General features: G+C 34.7%; 3 protein-coding genes across 8 annotated transcripts in view; all 3 read right to left on the bottom strand.

Moving 5' to 3' along the window:
- LOC145213781 (replication protein A 70 kDa DNA-binding subunit-like) overlaps positions 1 to 4,691 on the bottom strand; it is a 42,202-nt gene extending 37,511 nt beyond the window's left edge. Inside the window, exons 1-6 of one of the 2 annotated variants that reach the window (XM_080082172.1) lie at positions 4,481 to 4,691; positions 3,947 to 4,076; positions 3,654 to 3,747; positions 3,357 to 3,445; positions 3,087 to 3,154; positions 2,720 to 2,843 (exon numbers count right to left, since the gene is read on the bottom strand). In XM_080082172.1, coding sequence (XP_079938298.1) covers positions 2,720 to 2,843; positions 3,087 to 3,154; positions 3,357 to 3,445; positions 3,654 to 3,747; positions 3,947 to 4,076; positions 4,481 to 4,513 — 538 coding nt within the window. In that variant the 5' untranslated portion in view covers positions 4,514 to 4,691. Of the gene's footprint in view, positions 1 to 2,719; positions 2,844 to 3,086; positions 3,155 to 3,356; positions 3,446 to 3,653; positions 3,763 to 3,946; positions 4,077 to 4,480 lie in introns of both variants that reach the window. The other variant, XM_080082171.1, reaches the window with a different exon arrangement.
- An 825-nt stretch (positions 4,692 to 5,516) lies between these two features.
- Positions 5,517 to 14,239, bottom strand: LOC145213782 (sodium- and chloride-dependent GABA transporter 3-like). 5 transcript variants are annotated; one of them, XM_080082175.1, is made up of 14 exons: positions 13,241 to 14,239; positions 12,852 to 12,958; positions 10,497 to 10,627; positions 10,300 to 10,426; positions 9,888 to 10,044; positions 9,331 to 9,466; positions 9,122 to 9,256; positions 8,922 to 9,025; positions 8,689 to 8,813; positions 8,030 to 8,142; positions 7,826 to 7,963; positions 7,286 to 7,489; positions 6,645 to 6,812; positions 5,517 to 6,264 (listed from the first exon to the last, which is right to left on the bottom strand). In XM_080082175.1, exons 1-14 carry the CDS (start codon positions 13,276 to 13,278, stop codon positions 6,145 to 6,147), a joined length of 1,803 nt encoding a protein of 600 aa, XP_079938301.1. In that variant the 5' UTR covers positions 13,279 to 14,239; the 3' UTR covers positions 5,517 to 6,144. The 5 variants fall into 5 exon arrangements, with proteins under 5 accessions (XP_079938301.1, XP_079938300.1, XP_079938302.1 ...); XM_080082174.1 differs by having other exon boundaries at positions 9,888 to 10,004; positions 10,300 to 10,627; positions 13,241 to 13,317; positions 13,855 to 14,239; XM_080082176.1 differs by lacking the exon at positions 10,497 to 10,627 and having other exon boundaries at positions 9,888 to 10,004.
- A 68-nt stretch (positions 14,240 to 14,307) lies between these two features.
- Positions 14,308 to 18,891, bottom strand: LOC145213785 (replication protein A 70 kDa DNA-binding subunit-like). Its single transcript, XM_080082181.1, has 9 exons — positions 18,617 to 18,891; positions 18,026 to 18,152; positions 17,788 to 17,896; positions 17,536 to 17,624; positions 17,229 to 17,299; positions 16,848 to 16,971; positions 16,474 to 16,579; positions 15,730 to 15,827; positions 14,308 to 15,381 (listed from the first exon to the last, which is right to left on the bottom strand). The coding sequence occupies exons 1-9, from the start codon at positions 18,647 to 18,649 to the stop codon at positions 15,245 to 15,247; spliced, it is 894 nt and encodes a 297-aa protein (XP_079938307.1). The 5' UTR covers positions 18,650 to 18,891; the 3' UTR covers positions 14,308 to 15,244.
- Positions 18,892 to 19,077: the final 186 nt, after the last annotated feature.

Raw genomic sequence — 19,077 nt, 5'->3', positions numbered from 1 at the left:
TGACTTTGGAAGCCGGTGACATGATATTGTTTAAGGTCAACTCACCAGACTGGTACAGTATGCCACATAAAACACTAAAGGCCAAGACCGGATAAACCAAAGATAATTTTCGATTTTAAATACATTTTTAGAATAAAAGTAACAATAAAATTCAATCTTACACGATCATTACCATAGCGAAAATTTTTAAAGTTTTTCTAGCAGACCCCGATAGGGAAAGAATAAAAAAATCACTACTCATTTGCATCGGATATCAACTTACCTGTTGCTGCTGGTACAAAAACTTTCAACGGAGTTAAGTATATACGACATGCACAAAATCTAAAGTCTAACACACACGGAGAATGTACTGAAGTATTTGAAAACGTTAATAGTAGTACAGGGTCATCCAACAACGTACAGGTAACATCAGCTGATGCAGCCGACAAGAAGGAGTATAGCGGGCGAAGGACAAAATAACGACGTGCGTAGGCTACTATCAATAAGGTAGGCCTACTTGTAATAACGTTACTTAATGCAACACAGTAACGGAAAAATCAGGTAAAAAATAATAAAAAAAAGATTTACACAGATAAACGAGGGAAGCAGCTCATGATTTAATCTGTTGCTCTTGAAGGTGACACGATTGGCACGTTTTTACAATCAACATAGAAGGCAAAACTTATTTTGGGTAACATCACACTGTATTGCAATTGAAATAAAAAGGTATTACGAAGTCTAAACTAAACACAATGAAATTGCAAACAAACACATAAAAAGTTAAGATGCAACATTGCCAGAAGCAGTAGAATTGTGGTCTGGTTTGCACAGCCCCACTCAGTTTTGTGGTGGCATTATGTAGATTTTTTGCTGATTACCTGATATAAAAGTAAGTGCACATTTGAAACAGCTTGTATTCTTATTGTGCATGCAGATGAATTAGCCAAGTTCAAAGAAAATTTAATTTAAACCATAAAAGTGCACATATGTTAACAGATATGGGAATATTAGGACACCAATAAATAAGCTATTGCTGCCAGGCATAGTATCAAGCACGATAATCGTGCACAGTCGCATTCAGTGTTATTTGCCCTGATGAAGACGACCTGTACAGGACGTCGAAACGTCGGAATAAAATACATTTGCCAGAAGAGCTCTATAAGCTTGATTAGGACAGCAAAACTACCAATTCCACCTACACTATTAAATTAACTTTTCATCCAAAATACATAAATAAATAAGTTATGTAGTTACAAGAGCACATGCAGCTTGTACTTACACTTGTTACTAGTCTTTGGCTTTTCACTTGGGTTGATGTTTTCATTCCCTGGCTGTGATGTACATATTAAACCTTTATTTAAAACAATAGCGTAAGGTCCAAAAATGTAAGGTGCTAATGTACCTTATCGCCCATGGGTCCCTAAAGTACGGTTTGGGGAATACAAATATTTGACCAAGAAAGCATTTTAACTTTATGTCTAACAGTTATTAAACACAAATCTAAGTTAAAATGCTCAACTAAAAATAGACTGCATTCTGAATAATTTTAGGAAATTCAATTAAACCTGGACCACAAATGTTTACATCATCAGTAATGTGAACCTGTGTTAAACTTTGGAGACGACTGGATTATTTCGCAAATTATGTTGTAAAATGGAATGGATGTGGAGAATAAAACCTGTGTTACTTCAAAGTGTCATTGCTATTTACAATTTTTTGTTGATTTACTTGCCTTCATTTGAAATACTCAAAGGAATGGGTTCACCAATTTGTCCCACAGCCTCATGAGAAAATTCTAGTATGTCAATATCAAGCAAAATCAAAATCCTCCTGCAAATACAACCCTTCATTACATGTCCTAAATTGTTATACATATATATGTTTGCATTTACTTTATGCCTACCCTTTTTGAACCAAAGCAAGCATCTCTGGTTAATAATGATAATTTCAACAAAAGGTTTACCCACATACAAAAACCACCTTTGTGGGCATTGTTGAAATTTTGAGTAGAACTTACTTACACAGTATAAAGGAAACAAACAAAGCACTAAGAGTTGCTACTAAACAAAATAAAAATTCTGCTAATTCCATTTACACACACAAATCTAAAATGATGTGTTTTTCTGGAAAACCACTGTAATAACGGTAGGGCTATTTCGTCTTGAATACAATTTGTAAGTTACCAAATATTACCTGAAAACTTTAAAACCCTATCTAACTGCGCTCTTTAATCACTTGTCAGCATTTACAGCCAAGTTATTACTTTTGTGACTGAGAAAATCTGGCAGCCAAAGAGCAACTGAAAAAGTTAACCATACCTTTTTCCTGTCAAGATAAATGATTGATAATGTATTGCTTGAAACACTGCATACTGCAGAAGAGATCCATCATGCACCAAATCATTAAGCTGTGTTGCTAACATAGCAGCTTAAAAAAAAGGTTTATTGTCGACCAAACCAATTTAACATATATATGTGATGATGGAAGGCATAACTTTTCAATGTCATTTTTAATCTCTAAAATCAATTTTGGCAAAGATTTTTAACTGTTGGTTAGAAACATTTAACGTCTTTGTATGGAACAAAATTCAAAAACCCATCTTCATTGCAGTAAAAATAGTAATTAAATAAACAAACATACTAAAAACTTAAATTTGGAAAATAACCCTTTAAAAGTTGCTGAAAAAAAAAGTACTTGCAAAGCTGTGAATGCACTAAAAAAGTTGCTGAAAGAAAATTACTTGCAAAGCTGTGAACGCCATCTGACAAAACAAGTCTCATTCTCGGCACACCAGATCCAGTTATTGACTTTGTTCCAAGACATTGTAATATAGGCTGGTATGGTTGCTTTCCACTCACCAGTTCCTGGGAATAATTCAGAACGGTAATACTGTTTCAAAGATACCCTTTAAAAAGAATTTCTACAACTTGGAAAGGATTTTACAGTCCAGTCATTAACAACAAAGATTCCTAACCAGAGGTAAATAAGAGTAATCAACAAAGTATGTAAAAAAAATTGTGAAATTTTGGAGGAGTGGTATCTTTAAAATCTGATGGAAAATAAATATGTCTTGGTTTCTAATGTAAAAAATTAAGTTTAATACTTACCATAATTGCTCCAGTTGTTAAATTTGTGTGCTTCTGGCCACTTAGAAAATGATAAACAAAATAATCATCTAAAAATCACACTGTCAAGTAAAATAAATCAAAATTGAACTTACCTAGCACACTACAAGTAAGAATTTTTGTTGTTAATCAGTAAAAATCTTTAAACTATTGTGCATTAAATCACCAGCAATTGCCTATTGTTTAATTCAATACAACATAAAAATTTTTTGGTATTTAGGCAATGAAAAATGAAAGATTTTATTTTCCTACCTGGGTGTTTAAGTTGCTCAGGATTACCGATTTTTCCACCAGCCTTTTTTGAAGTTTCAAGTATCTCAACATCATAACACATTACAATCCTACAAATTCAAGCTCAATTCAAGCATACTACTTCACTTAATCACTTAATTTGTTTAAATGTATAGGGATCCCAAATCCCAGATGTGTAGTCTATTATATTTATAGAAAATGCACAATATAAGAGGAAGACCTCATAAAGTTATCTAAGAAAAAAGAAATGTTATTCTCTAGTATGCTGTTAACTAAATTTTTCTAAACTGGCCTTACCTTGAACCTCTATATAGTGTGGACCTGTAGTGCTTAAGTCGTAACAAGGTGTACTGTTTAATGCACCCTTCTATCGCCAAATCAATGAGATTATCTGATAACATGCAAGCTAAAACAATTGATTAACCCTCAAAGAAGGGCATTGGAATTGGATAATATATATAGCGTACAAATTATAACAAATATTGCATTATTATCACATTACATTTAACATTTTTGGCTTGATGCCATGTTGGTTGCAAAAAACATCATTTAGGCCCCATTAGTGTAAAGTCAAGTAGCTTCCTTATTACCTCTATAGCTGTGAATGCTATCTGACAAAACAAGTGCTATATCTGTTGACAAAACATGTCCACCAGCCAAATCATAAGTATTAAGACATTGTAAAATAGGGTTTCTTGGTTCTTGTCCTTTAAGAATTTTCTGTAAAAGATGGTCAAAATTGAAACAATACTTTAAAGATATCTGATACTGTTTTAAACAAAAATAGTTTTTATTCATATAAACTATAGAACATAATTAGCAAGCAAGCCAGATCCTGCTGATTGCATAGTCAATGTGGAAAGTGATTAAGCAGATAACTTGCTGACAAAGTGATAATCTACTGCAGGTTTAACAAGTTGGTTAAACAGTGAATTAAAATCTAAAGAGAAATAATCTAAAACCAGTTTTATTATTAGGCAACAAAGTTTGAAACCAGAAAACATTCAACTTCTAGGCTTAAGCTTACTGGTGCTAAAATACAAAAACTTAAAATACACTTGGTTGCACAGCTGAGAAAGTGCCAACCGCTTTGCAAACTAGATAAACATGCCAACACTTCTTACCGAAATTGCTCCTTGTGATAACTGATACGTCATTTTTGCCAGAAGAAAGCCACAATTATTTTAATGTCACGCTTAAAAGCTTCCACACCAACTAGAACTAAAGGACAGTATGTTCAGAGCAGAAGCAGAATTTCCCTGTTCCCGGAATTTTCCCGCTAAAAGAGTCAAATAACTTCCTCTTCCTTGTCACTAACGTCGCACCAGAGCGCAAAACAAACTGAAAATCTACTAACACAAGAACTCACAAGTAGGCCTGCTAATTTCCAAAGGTAGCGCTACCAAACATCGGCTTTTAAATGACAATAATTGCTCAACAATTAGTTGAGTCAGCAAGTATTGCCATCTACGCTACTTTTTTCACCGAGCGAAACATTGCAACTATACTCTATAAGTGGTTGCAGCATTTATCTTGCGCCGAAACGCCGTTGTCAAAGTCGTGCAACAAACTAACTAACTCTACCGACATGTGTTTGTTTGCGTATATTGACAACTAACTATAGGTTCGGTGGTATTTGCAGAAGTTTTAGCCGGTATTGCAGAAAAATCAAACACAACTGACATTAACAAACGAATCGCTGGTATTTTTTGCTAAACCAAGTACTGTGTAGCAAGCTAACTGCATTGCGCCTGTCATTTACATGTTTAGGACTTCCTGTAATCTTTACTATTAGGGCCTTTTTTGCGGTCAATCACTTAGCAACTGGTTTGTTGGCGTATGTTTATTATTTGGCAATCACTCCTTTTTCTTTGTGCTTAACCGCTGGTGCTATTTTTCTTTTTATTCCTACGTTGTTTACACTTTCAATATAAACTCTTATTTTTTTGTAAATGGGAAAACGTTTTATAATGTATGATATATACGAGTAAAGGTGATACTATAAAACGACTTTAAGAATACGACGGTACCACACAAATAAAACACGTTGCCCATTTTTGGCAAGTAAATCAGTAGAGTTAATTAGCTTGCATACATCTATAATCACAGCAAAATTTTGCGTGTGTCTTCCATATTTGTTTTTGGACAGGACATGGAAAGTCAACACAAATACAATGCACTTTTATTATTACTTCCTCCGCATTATATTGAAATTTCCTGGCAAAACAGCTGTGCAGCAACATCATTTCTAGCTAAACATAGATGTATGTATAATTAATGCTAAAAGTTTGAACTGCCATTTTGACTGATGTTTCGATTTTGACTTTTAGAGAAATAATGGCATTTGAAAATTGATTTTCAATACAGTGTATACTAAGTTTTATGTAATTTTGATAATCTAAATTTGCTTTTTTGTAAAATGGTTATATAAGATTCAAAACACATTCAAAGCAATATTCATTGTAACAGAAATGTTTCGTTTCACAAAGATCACCAATAAAATCGCCAAATTTTATCACACTAATATGACATCGTTGTGTCAAATGCAAAATACATGATTTAAAGTTTTTGTGGGCAAAAATAAACAGTTCTGCGATCAAAAAATTACGAAAATACCCACCTAATAGATAATGACAGCCTTCTGGGTGTTTAACAATTTTAAATAAATCTTATGGGAACAGATTATGTCCCCGGCAGTATCCTGGGTTCGAAACCCGTGAACGACAAAGGGCAATTTTCAGTTCTCGGACTGCAGCCTGATTGTCGAAAAATACAATAAAAAAACAGATTATGCTTCCAACAGTTTACCATCGTCGGGTGACAAAGAAGAAATACTTATTTGGTCATGGTTGTCATGGCAATGGATAGACGCAAAGTCGATTTTGGAAGTTTTCGCGGAAATCCATCTCTGTCGAAATATTGATTTTGAAAGTAATCATTTTTAAGACACTCTGCGTACTTTAGGGGTTAGTATGAGGAATTAATGTATTTAAAGTTACATAAGAGATGAAAAGGGTTTAGTATCCGATTTACCAAAAGCCATTTTTACGGTGAGCGGGCCTGAATCTGGCCTGCACTCAAAATTTAGTCAAAAAAGTTAAGTCAAATCTTTGGTGAAACTGCGGCACAAATACTGATGTGTGTAAAATCAGGCCTGAATCAAGTCGTGTTGCAACTTTTTGGAACAATTTGTGTTTAAAAATAAGATTTTATTCATTTCCAGTTTGGTGTGTGTAGATTCCGTACAATCTGGGAGCTATGATCTGATATTGGTTACAAACTTTTTACCTGAAGTAAGGATCCGTTCTCTTTGTACAACGTCACTACAGCTACTATAGGAATACACAATATGGAGGATAATGACATCATCCAACCTATGACGTTTGCCCACATCGGGTAAACGTAATCTGCAATAGTCAGTGGTTCCCATTCGACGCAATACATCGTCAGCACTGTCTGCGGGACAAACAAATTAAAAGGTCTATACTGAAATTGAACGGGAGTTTTTAAACTTCAATAAAAAACTGAAAGACATAAAAATTGTCGGTCGGTTTGCAAGTTTTTAATCGCTTTACAAATAGATTTTTTATCAAGAAGGTTCATCAAAAATTTTCTGTATAAATATCATTTTATTTCTATTCTTAGGAACACTATACACGGACTTGAAAAGTAATTTAATGATAAACATTACTGCCAAAGAACTGGTGTATAAGAATACATCGTTCAGATGTTTCAATAATCTCTTGTCATTATTAGTGCAGGTGCACTATATTCTTTATACACCAGTTATTTGGCAGTAATGTTTACAATGAAATTTTTAATCTTGTTTTTAACAATTTTTCTACCCCCGAGTTTTACTTTATTTCATTCATTTTAGCAGCCTACGCGGATTAAAGCTAAATACTCGAATAAATTGATTTTTATCTTACCACTGTTATGACGGGAATAGCAAACTTGTAACAGTAATCAAACACTCTCGGTAATTTTCGTCCCACCATCATTTTGACATCATGGCGGTATTTTCGGGCGTCCCACAACCAACCGACAGCCAGAGATTCACACGTGACTATCCATATAAGGCAAATACCATTAGCTCCGTAATAATTCATCAACTCGAACCAGTAGATTCCAGGCTAAAAATGTGAGTTAAATTAAAACTGCAAAATTGATGAGGTGTTTAATTGACCCTGTGTAGCTCAGTAAAATCCCGGAAAGGCTCGTGTCGTGGGTTCGAATCCCTTTCTAGCCCGCGCCTTTCCATATGAGAATGAGTGGTGACCAGCTGATTTGATATTACGCTTTCAATAGGCCAAGCATAAAATTATTACACATGGTTTATATATGAGTATGTCGTGATCGCTCGTCTGCATGGACGCTTTAAGGCTGGACCCAGTCATATTATTATGTTCATTTGGGTGTTTTGTTTGTACTAAATTTTTCCAAATTTGTTGAAAAGTGATAAGACTTACACCAGTAAGCATAATCTGGCACATTGAAAACAAAAACAGAGCGATTCCACCATTGGTGAGAGCTCTACGTTTATATGTTGACCCGAGTTTTGGTAGAGCATCAATTACCACTGTTGACAATGCTTCAAATTCACCAAACTGCAAAACAATAAAGATTTTAATGCAAGGCTTGAATTTTGAATCAGTTCAAATTCTTTAACTCACCGCTGAGTCAATAGCCACAAAGTAAAGAGTTAGAAAGAAAAGAGCAGACCATAGTTGTGGGATTGGGAGTTGTGCTAAAGCTGAGGGTATAACTTGGAAGACTAGGCCCGGTCCTAAAAAACATTGGAAAATTTTAAGACTGTCTGAGATGATTAGGTCAGGTTATGTTTTATTTGAAAAAAACCTGGCACTATATTCACTGTCAAGTTTATTGTTGGTTTGTATTAATTTGGGTAGAACTACTAACACTGGAACTCAGCTAACGTCCGGTTTGGTAGGTGGCACAACAGAGCATAGGCGGTAATGGTGCTGACTAGGCAATTATTCTTACCATAAACCCAAATTGCTGAGTCAGCACCATAAACGCCTATGCTCCGTTGCGTCACCTACCAGAAAAACACAGACCAGGCGCTAGACAAATTCCAGTGTTAGTAGCTCTACCATTAATTTGTTGGTTAAAGCTCTACGTTTCATACACCTCCATGTAATCATGTATATTTAGATAATTTCGGTTTGCGATAAGACAGATCTCGGCAGTGTTCGACACATCGTTGTACACGCTATTAATTTTTTTATGTGAAGCATTAGTTTTTTGTTGCGAAGTTTGAAAGGGATGTCTTGCATGTAATATTGCACATAATGATTTGAACCAAGCAAACCTGATTTGATTACAGACGTTATTTCCACATTGTTTGTATAAGCCAGGTTTCCAAGGATGCTAAACGTCACAAAGCCCATGATTATTGATGTCACAATCCCACAAGGTATAATAAACACTGATTGTCTGCAAACAAATAAGCAAGGGTGGTATTTGCTTTGCTTTGAAAAAATATTTGTAACTAATTTTTTTGAGAAATTATTTTCTATTTCTTACAAAACCTTGTTTGCCTACTTAAAGAAGTCCGCTCTCTTTTTGTTGTAACTTCCAAAAGCTGTTAATCCAGGGAATCCAAGACCATAAACATAAAATGCTTGGGAAATTCCTTCCATCCATACCTTAATACAACATAGAAATTCAATACTTATCTATTGATTTGCTTCCATTACAATTTGGCATATTGTTTATAAAACAACTGTTGACTCTTTTCTTACCGAAGGTTTCAGTAACATTTCCATTTTCGGATAAAGAAACATTTTTATACCATCCCATGCGCCATCCAGGGTAACTCCTCGGATAAGTAGCACAAACAAGGTTATATAGGGCAAAGTTACGGTCAAATAGACCACCTAAGATGTATGGAATTCGTTTTCGCTTATTTCATTGTTGTGGTAGTTTAAGCTGTTATGATTGCTTTTTTTACCTTTCCGCTTGATTTAACGCCTTTGATGGTTACCATAAAAACAGAAACAAAGGCAAAAATCAAAAACGGTAACATTGTTGAGTTAAATCCTAAACCAGCGTCGTCAAAACCAGAAGAGACTTGTAGAACCCTGTGTCTGGTAAAAACACATTGGCCTGAAATTAATTAAGCCCAAACCCGGATCTTTTTTGAGAATCCGGTTTATACCCGAAGGTTTAATTGACATGCTTGAACGTTAAAGCCTCAGTAAGGACCAATACAACAAACACAATAGATAATTGGTCTTAAACAAAGCGTTCTAGCTTTTTGACATAAGTTCAGGTCCAGCAACTGGCTACTTAGCTAGTTATTTTATTCAAAAAATACTCCTACACAGAGTGTATAGCCAAGCCCGAATCAAGCACGTTTTTTGACGAAACCAAAACTTGAACTCGGCCCGACTTACTAGTTCAGTATTCATTTAAATAGTATCACAAACTAACTGAAGTATACTTAGCCATGGTTTTACAATATAATTTTACTCATGTGATACTCTTTCTATCAAGTTTGTGCTTTACCTCCAAAATTCAACTTGTGGCAATATGTGATTTGCATCTGGCTGACTTGTTAGATTCAATTTCCCAGAAGTGATAGTGACGGAATGAAAAGACTTGTTCCCGTTTGTAAGGTTGCCACTAAACATAGGCACACATGAATTTGTGTTCCATATGTTGTCTGAAAATATAATATTTGAATAACTTTGAACACATTTTACATCAATTTTTGTGTACCTATTTATATGTTCAGGCTACGTTTGAAGAAAAAAAACGAAAATTAGATGAACAGTCAATAAATTTGAAACTAATACTATCCAAATTGCATGACCTAAGGAACTGCAAATTCTGCAGTAAAATAACAGAAAATCTTTACACTGTATTACTCATGTAATGACCAATTAAGTAAAACAGTTATAAGCAAGGCCAGACTTACCACATGTTGTCCATGGGAGATTTCCAATTGTAAAGGAATTGAAAAGGAACATAACGCACCAACCCATGATGAGCATGTAAGGAATTATTGACCAAGTTGAAACAATAACGCTTGCTAATCCCATGCCCTAAACACAATGAGAGTTTGGCAAAACCAAGTGATTCTACGAATTTGGACAGATTTGCTGCAAAAAATACCTTCATAACAGGTATTCGATCCCAAGCACTCAATCTGCCTCTCTGAGTAAATTGACCCAAACCAATTTCAAAAGTATAGAGTGGAATTGATATTACAATACAAGATAGAAGGAAAGGCACCAGAAACGCACCTAAGTAATACTTGAATTGAGTTTATGGGTATATTTCGCTTGATGAAAGTTGACATATTGCAATCACTAAGCCGGAAATATTTGTGCAACGCCGGAACGTTATGGAGCGCATAAAAGTGGATGTACAATGAGAGTTAAACGCGCTGCAGCTAGATAGACAGTCATTATTTGAGCCTAAAATATACGTTTTTATCTCTTAAACAGGGGCGGCTCGTGCGAGGGGGCTGCGGAGCTGCAGCACCCCCAGTATTTTTACTTGACATTCCTATTCCAAGTTGTTATACAAAACAATCTTTACATATAGTTTTTATGTTTGATCAGTGTATACTAAGAATAACTTTTATGGCATTAATCGGCATTTTATTAAAATAAAATTAATAAAAATTTTGTATTATTTTAAAAAAAATTTTGAAAAAATAATAATATGTTATCTATGGCGGAGCTGCAGCTCCAGTTTCGTGACGTTTCATGACGTTTTCAGTTGTGCGCATGCGCACTTGGAAAAGCTACATGCCGGGCGAAATAGGCGAGAGGGGGCTGTGGCTCGCGCAGCCCCTCGCGTGACGTAGCGCTAGTTGTGTTGTCTGCTTCGCATCAGTGAGCTCCAAAGCCAAACCCGTGTACTGTGTTTTTAAGTTCGACAGTAAGTGCAGTTAAAGAATTACTTTGCTATCATTAAATTTGTTGTTTGACTGTTAGCCGTGACTTTTTAAGATGACTGTAAGTGGGTTTCAGTTTTTACAGTTATCATTGAATTAAATAAGTGTATCTAACACTTGAAAAAGAAAAAAAAGGTCATCTAACACCTTCAAAAGTCACAATTAACCTTTATAATAAATAACTGAATTTAAAAGAGTTATGAAAGTATGGGACAAAACATCTGCTACTCCAATGTCATGCAGGAATAAGCAACAACAAGAAATACTTAGTTTTAGTTCCTAATGCTACCAAACAATAATTAAATTTGTGACTGTGAAGTTAAATGCCTTACTGAAATTCAGGCAATATCAAATGTAGAACTAACAACTGCAAGCAACAGGAATTTTGAAATGAAGACAAAAAAGAGTGAAGACAATTTAAAGTGTGGATTTCTTAACACACCATATGGACAGTATTTGCAACCAAGTGCAATCATGTGTATTGATATAATGGACATGTACTGTTTGTCTAAACAGTAGCTGCTAAATTGCTTCACAGGAAGTGTTGCTTAAGAATGATTATTCTACAGACAAGATAGTAGTGACACCAAGCACATCCTATTGTTGACAAAGAACAGCTAGCTACTCAAAATGTTTCTGTAGATCTGATGTTCATGATTACTTTGAAAATAATTAATCTAGAGATGATGTTTTGACAAGTTAAACTACTAGGATGAAAAATCCTTTTTTGCTGTTTCCATGATTCCTTCAAAGGCAAAACAGTTCTTTTTAACACTGACAAAGATGCCAGTTTTGCTGAGGAACCCCAATATATCCAAAAGACTTGCAGTGCTAGTACTAAATAGAAAAACATTTTCTTAGTTATCATTTGGGATTAAGGAAGAAGCTATCAATTATCATGCCCTAACTATAACCTCATGATTCATTTTGGTTGGAAAAAGGAAGCACAAGATTTAATAGTATGGTTTAAATTTAAGTGGGAGTGTTGTAAATTTTAAAGCTTGAAGGCGGTTTGAACTTAAAAAAGGAATTACAAGCTATTTGTCAGCAAGCAGCAATTATTGCAGTTAAGAAACTAAAATACAATTAATAGTCTGTACGCAAAAATTCAAGAAAGATGTTTAAATGAACAAGTTCTGAAACCAATGTAATGTGGTTGTTAAATTTGTTAGTTATGATACCAATAAAAAGCTGTATGGCTAGCTTTTTTTGTGTGACAATAATCTGTGAAGTGTCATAGAATATGTTGAAAACGCTGACTGTGACTAAATTTACTCAAATGAAACATGAAAATTTTTGTTGTCGAACTGAAATTCCTGTTGTGTTTTACCGTATTTACAACCGCTTCGTTTCGAAGCTGTGCCACGTATGTTTTTGTTTTTCACATTATGACTGAACGTTATTGTGTTTAGCCCGTCGCTGTGCAAGTAAACAAAATACACAAATGATGCCGTCTGCTGTTTACACTCGTGTACATTATTGCGTCACAATAAAATTGCGTCACAATGGGCAGCACCCCCACAAATTTTAGGCACGAGCCGCCACTGCTCTTAAATATAAGATACCTCCCCCATTTCTGTAACATAGGTAAGGAAATCTCCACAATATGCCAAGTCCAATGCTATATCCCAAAAGAGTGAACATGAAGTCCGAAGGACGACTCCAATGTAGTCTGTAATAGGTTTGTGAAAGAGTTTGCATCCACCATATTAAAAGGCAGTAAAACGAAAATCGCACAGACGCGTTGTGACATAACCAAGAGCTATTGAATAAACAATCGAACAGCCGGTTTTTAACAATCAAATTGATAGAACAAAATGTTTCGCACGTATTTAAAGGCTAGCAGGGTCGTTTTAATAGGTCTTCACATAGTTTAAAATTTCCTTTGGCCGATTTAGGTACCAAAAAAGTGCACACGATTTTGTTGTTTGCCTAATTGTGTTATCCTATATACCTTTTCCTTTGCGTCACCTTTACCGATCTTCCTGCCATGTTGTTAACTCAGTATATTTTACTACTTGGCAAAGATATCTGTAACGAAAAAAAATGAACTGGTAAAAGTATGACCATATCCGCTTTTTGGTATGGTTGCTGGTCTTAGACGTGACGGTTCTCAACTGAATTTGTCTTATTTCCGTGCTAGCAGTTAATAAAATTTAAACTTATGTCTTTACTTACAATTTAATCTCGCAAAACCTGCCATAAATCTTGTTCATGCTTGACGATGCGGTTAAACAACATAAATTAGACCAGGGATGCACAACCTACGGCGATGAACATGAAAATTAAAATATACGTACAGCACTAAACATATTTTTGGGGGCTGGAAAGAGTATTACCAGCCCAGCTCTAGTAGGCATATGCGTCGGACTTTTTGTACGCCTATACGTGCAAACAATGCGAAAAAACAGGCACCGCTATAGGGTCACACCCCAAAATGTACATGATGATGTCATAAACAGTTAAGACCGATCATCAGACAGTTCAGCACTATCTGTGCATCAGGGCAGAAATTATTCCGGCCTTTCCAGGCGCCATTAGATGGTATATGTATAACTATTTCCTTACATTAGTAATTTTGAAACAAAAACAAGCAAATCTTGGCTGCAGTTGGTGAAATAAGGATCTGCGATGCGGCCGTCACAGCAAAAAAGTTGTGCACCTCTTGACTAGACCTAAACAAATCGATCAGTTGCCACCCCTCAAGACATGTCATGCTTCCTTATATTTACCCCATATCCCTAATTGTTAAAAGGAAAATTTACCGCAAGTCTGCTCTAAAAGAAACTTGAGAATTAATAATTAACTGCATACTGTCTAACTGAAATACATTAACATACAGCTACTAGATGGATTAATGGTTTAACCAGAACAGCGGTTTTCCAAGGAAGCCTTTTTCCGTTTGCATATTTCCTATCGCATCGTTTCCTAAGAAGCCTTTACATTTTTTAGCAATCGACGTGCCGTAATTTTCCTGCACCGAATCCGACTATGCTGTTCTTAGCAAAATACAATGGGGAGGAAATATGAGATCAAATATAATCGATAACGATTAGTAGTCAATTTCGTAAACAACATCACTTGTTGCAAATAATCACTACTCATTTGCATCGAAAATGAACTTTTTTCAAAACTCTTGCCGCTGGTATAAAAACTTCAAACAGAGTCAAGTATACGGATGCACAAACGCTAAAACACTACTGAAGTATTTGAAAACGGTAATGGTAGTACAGTGTCAACTAGCAACGTACAGGCACAAGAAGGAGTATAGCGGATAAATGACAAATTAACAGCGTGTAAGGTACTCGTCATAACAGTACTTAATGCAGGGGTTCTTAACCAGGGGTACGTGTACCCCTTGGGGGTACGAAGCACCGAAGCAGGGGGTACGGCATGCAGGGTGAAATTATCCGCTATTTAGTCATATTTGTCAATAATGCGTACCAAGTTACTTTGTTATATATCTAGAACGGCTTAATTTTGTACTACTTGCATACTGTTTTAATGCATGCATTCAACACGCAAGTTATAAATACACTGAGTTTAATTCCTATTATTACAATTTTATTTACTTCCGTCGGCCATTTAAACAGGGGGTACGAGAGAATTTTATGAAAGCTCAAAGGGTACGAGCGCTAAAAAGGTTAAGAAACACTGACTTAATGCAACACAGTAACAAAACATTTAGGTAAAAAAGTTTAGGATAAATTTTACAAATATAAGAGAGGAGAGCAACTCATGATTTAATTTCTCAAAGGCGACACTATTGGCATGACTTTACAATTAACATAGAGGCAAAATTCTATGTTATTTGGGTAATATCACACTGTATTGCAATAGAAATATAAAAGGGATTACGAAGTCTAAACTAAACACGGTGAAATTGCAAACAAACACATGAAACGTTGAGGTGCAATATTGCCAGAAGCAGTAGAATTGTGGTCTGGTTTGCACAGCTTTAATCAGTTTGTGGTGGCATTATGTAGATTTTTTGATGATTACCTGTTATCTCAATAAGTGCAAATTTGTTACTAGTCTTTTGCTTTCCACTTGGGTTGATGTTTTCATTCTCTGGCTTCGATGTACAGGGTAAACCTTTATTTAAAACAATAATGTAAGGTCCAAAAATTTAGTTGGTAATGTACATTATCAACCAGGGTCGCCAAAGTATAGTAACTATTTGACCAAGAAAGCATTCTAACTTTATGTCTGACAGCTATTAAACACACAACTAAGTTAAAGTACTCAAACAAGATTGTACTGCTTTCTGAATGATTTTAGGAATTTCACCAAACCTGGATCACAAATGTTTACATAGTCAGTAATGTGAACCTCTGTTAAAACTTTGGAGACAACTGGACTATTTTGCAAATTATTTTGTAAAATGAAATAGATGTGGAGAATAAAACCAGTGTTTCTACAAAGTTTTGTTGATTTACTTGCCTTCATTTGTAACACTCAAAGGAACCGGTTCACCAATTTGTCCCCCAGCCTCATAAGAATATTCTAATATATCAATATCAAGCAAAATCAAAATTCTCCTGCAAATACAACCTTTCATTTCATTATGTCCCAAACTGTATTATACATATATATGTTTGTAAAAAACAACCTGGGCTATTTGGGTGACTTTATGCCCACCATTTTTTACACCTTAGCAAGCACCTGTTGACTCTGGTTTGTAATGATAATTTCAACACAAGGTTTATCCACATACAAAAAACACCTTTGTGAGCATTGAAAATACTGAACAGGCATTTCGCAACTCTTCACTGAATTCCTTTGTTCCTATATAATTACTTTTCGTTATATCCCGCTGCGCTTATGCATTTTGCTTGTTGGGCTTGCATTATATCATTCATTGCTCTGAAGAAGCCCTGCCATTCTGGTGGGCGAAGCGTTAGCAAAAAATATAAATTCTCAAAACAACAACTAGTATTTTGTTTAGCATTACACCAGTTGAACGAAAATGTGTTAAATTTGTAGGCATTGTTGGAATTTTGATTTTTTTTTACAAAAGTTGAACTTACTTACACAGTATAAATGAAACACACAAAGTACTGAGAGTTGTAACATGCAATATTTAGTACCAACCAGTTACAGTGTCAGTAATTAGAAAAAATATATTGCTCTTATAACTGAAGAAATCTGGAGACCAAGGAACAACTGCAAAATAGTAAACCTTACTTCTTTTCCCTGACTGCTGAATGATAATGTATTACTTGAAACACTGTATACCGCTGAAGAGATCCATCATCCACCAAAATATTTAGCGACGATGCCAACAAGACAGCTTAAAAAATTTTTTGGTTTGTTGTCAGTTAAACAAATTATGTGATGATCGATGGCATAAATAACTTCCCAATGTCATTTTTTAACAACTGAAGTCAATTTCAGTAAAGAGTTTTATCTGTTGGATGGAAACATTTAACAAAACTTTGTTTTTATATTTTTTATTAAACACTGTGTGCAACAAAATCAAATACACAAAAATATTAAAAACTCAAGGTTCGAAGAGATGGTGTACTGAAAAGTTGTCTATCACTAAAAAAGCAACTTACCAGAAAAGCTGTGAACGCCATCTGATAAAACAAGTCTAATTTTCTTATCGCCTGGTACCAACATGTTTTTTGTGGCCAGACATTGAAAAATAGGTTGATATGGTTGTTTTCCACCCACTAATTCCTGTAACAATAATTCAAGACACAAAAAATACACTGTTTTAACATACCTTTTAAATACATCTACTAATTGCAAAATATTATACAATATAGCCATTTTCAACAAGGATTTTTAAATTTCAACCAAGAGCTAAATATCAACATTTTTATGGAAAATTTTTTCTGAAACCCCGGGATCTTTAAAATCTTTTAAAAATCAGGAAAAAATAAAAAGATACTGGTTTGTAATTGTAACATAGTAATTAGTTGGAATGTGCTTACCTTAATCGCTCCAGTTGTTAAATTTGTAGGCTCCATATTACCAGTTATAAACTGATAAACACAATAATCATCTGAAAATCACACACAATTTAAAAAGTTATATTGTTTTTAGCCTGCATACATATTGAACTTACCCAGCACACTCATAGTAATATTTTTTGTCGTTTGTAAGTAAAGATCTTTAAACTACCATATATCAAATCACACAACAATGGTTTATCAGTTTCTTTATAAAGTTTTATTTTTTTTGTAAACACAACTTTATTTTTTTGTAATCACAAAATAAAATAGGATTAAAAATATGTACCTGGCCCTTCAAGTCGCTCAGGATTACCAACTCTTCCACCAGCCTCCTTTGCACTAACAAGTATCTCAACATCATAACAAATTATAATCCTACAAATAGAAGCTCAACAAATTATTTCCCTTATACAGACAAATCATTCCCCTAGGAACAGTTCTTGCAAGGGGTGCGAGCACCCCTGGTTGAGAACCCCTGCTCTAGTGAGATTGGCTATGCAAAACCAAATTTGTCTATAATAGTAAAATTTGGCCTTACTTTGAACCTTTATGGAGTGAGGTCAGATAGTACGTAAGTCTTAGCAAGGTGTGCTGCTGGAAACGTCCTTCTCTCACCAAATTATAACGATGTTCTGGTAACATGCAAGCTACAAAATTTGTTTACCATTAAAGAAAGGACATTACACATGGAAAACAATATAGCATATCAAATATTGCATTTTTACATGTCACCCTGTTTGATCCAATGTTACTTGCAAAAAATACATCATTTTTACCTTTATAGCAGTGAACAATATCTGACAAAACAATTGCTAAGTCATTAACACCAGATTCGGCAGAAAAATCATATATATCAAGACATTGCAAAATAGGGTTCCTTGGTACTTGTCCATTCACAATTTTCTGAAAAAGATTGTCAAAATTAAAACAATACCTCAGGATGTTTGTTACCTTTGTAAATAAAAATATTTTTGATTCATGAAAACTATAAGAGCTGAATTCATAAACAAGCTGCAACCTGCTAATTGCATAGCCAATTTGCCAAGAGATTAGGCAGACAACTATCTTGCAGAAAAGTTTAATTGTGAATCACCATATACCAAGTCCTAATAATTATTGCTCTGCAGAGTAAACATACACAATATTTGCAGAAACCCCTTTATAGGTGGATAATAAGGTTTTTAAAGATTAATTAGAGAATAATTTGAAGTCATCTCATGAAAGGACTTTTGGCAACAACTTTGAAAACCACAAAAATTTTTCATGTAAAGCTTAAAGCTGCTAAAGTTCACAAACTGAAAAATAATAATATAGCTGTCAAAGTGCCATACGTTTTGCACAATAAATAAAATGCCAACACTTCTTACCGAAAGCGCTCCTTGTGATAGTTGATAGGTCATTTTTGCCAAAAGGACGCAACAATTGTTTTAATGTCACGCTTAAAAGCTTGTACAGCAAAAGGAACCAAGAGCAGAAGCAGAAGCAAAATTTTTCTTTGGTAATCTTCCCGCCCAAAGAATCAAATGACTTTTCCTTTTTTATCTTCTGTCACTAACGTCGCACCAGAGCGCAAAACAAACTAATTTAGAAACCTATATTTTAAATGCCTAATATGGTAAATAGATATTGTTGTATTTATAAAAAATATCTGGCCAAAAGCAATGCATAATAAGCTGCGTCTAAAACTGCGTCTTGTCTAGAAAAAAGTTAGGTTAATACCGAACTTGTGTTCGCAAAGACATTTACAACAGCTCTTATACATACACTTTGGTACCATGTAAAGATTTGCAAAGGAAAAAAAGATTTTGGCGTCTTTACCACAGTGCAA

Source organism: Phallusia mammillata, chromosome 2 (genome assembly GCF_965637545.1).
Source record: "Phallusia mammillata chromosome 2, kaPhaMamm4.hap1.1, whole genome shotgun sequence".
In the NCBI taxonomy this organism is placed as follows: Eukaryota; Metazoa; Chordata; class Ascidiacea; order Phlebobranchia; family Ascidiidae; genus Phallusia; species Phallusia mammillata.
Note: the sequence above shows the minus strand (reverse complement) of the source record. Positions and strands in the feature narration are given on the sequence as shown.

What these genes read in the sequence shown, in the direction of transcription:
- LOC145213785 (XM_080082181.1), bottom strand. Translation starts at nt 18,649, where the DNA reads ATGACCTATCAACTATCACAAGGAGCGCTTTCG. An exon ending in TCAGCAGTCAGGGAAAAGAA is followed by an intron (nt 15,828 to 16,473) that starts GTAAGGTTTACT and finishes TTGTATTTGCAG; the next exon opens with GAGAATTTTGATTTTGCTTG. An exon ending in TTTGAGTGTTACAAATGAAG is followed by an intron (nt 15,382 to 15,729) that starts GCAAGTAAATCA and finishes TTTTAAATAAAG; the next exon opens with GTTTACCCTGTACATCGAAG.
- LOC145213782 (XM_080082174.1), bottom strand. Translation starts at nt 13,278, where the DNA reads ATGGCAGGAAGATCGGTAAAGGTGACGCAAAGGAAAAG. An exon ending in AACGTCTGTAATCAAATCAG is followed by an intron (nt 8,143 to 8,688) that starts GTTTGCTTGGTT and finishes AATGTTTTTTAG; the next exon opens with GACCGGGCCTAGTCTTCCAA. An exon ending in TTGTGGCTATTGACTCAGCG is followed by an intron (nt 7,964 to 8,029) that starts GTGAGTTAAAGA and finishes ATTGTTTTGCAG; the next exon opens with TTTGGTGAATTTGAAGCATT.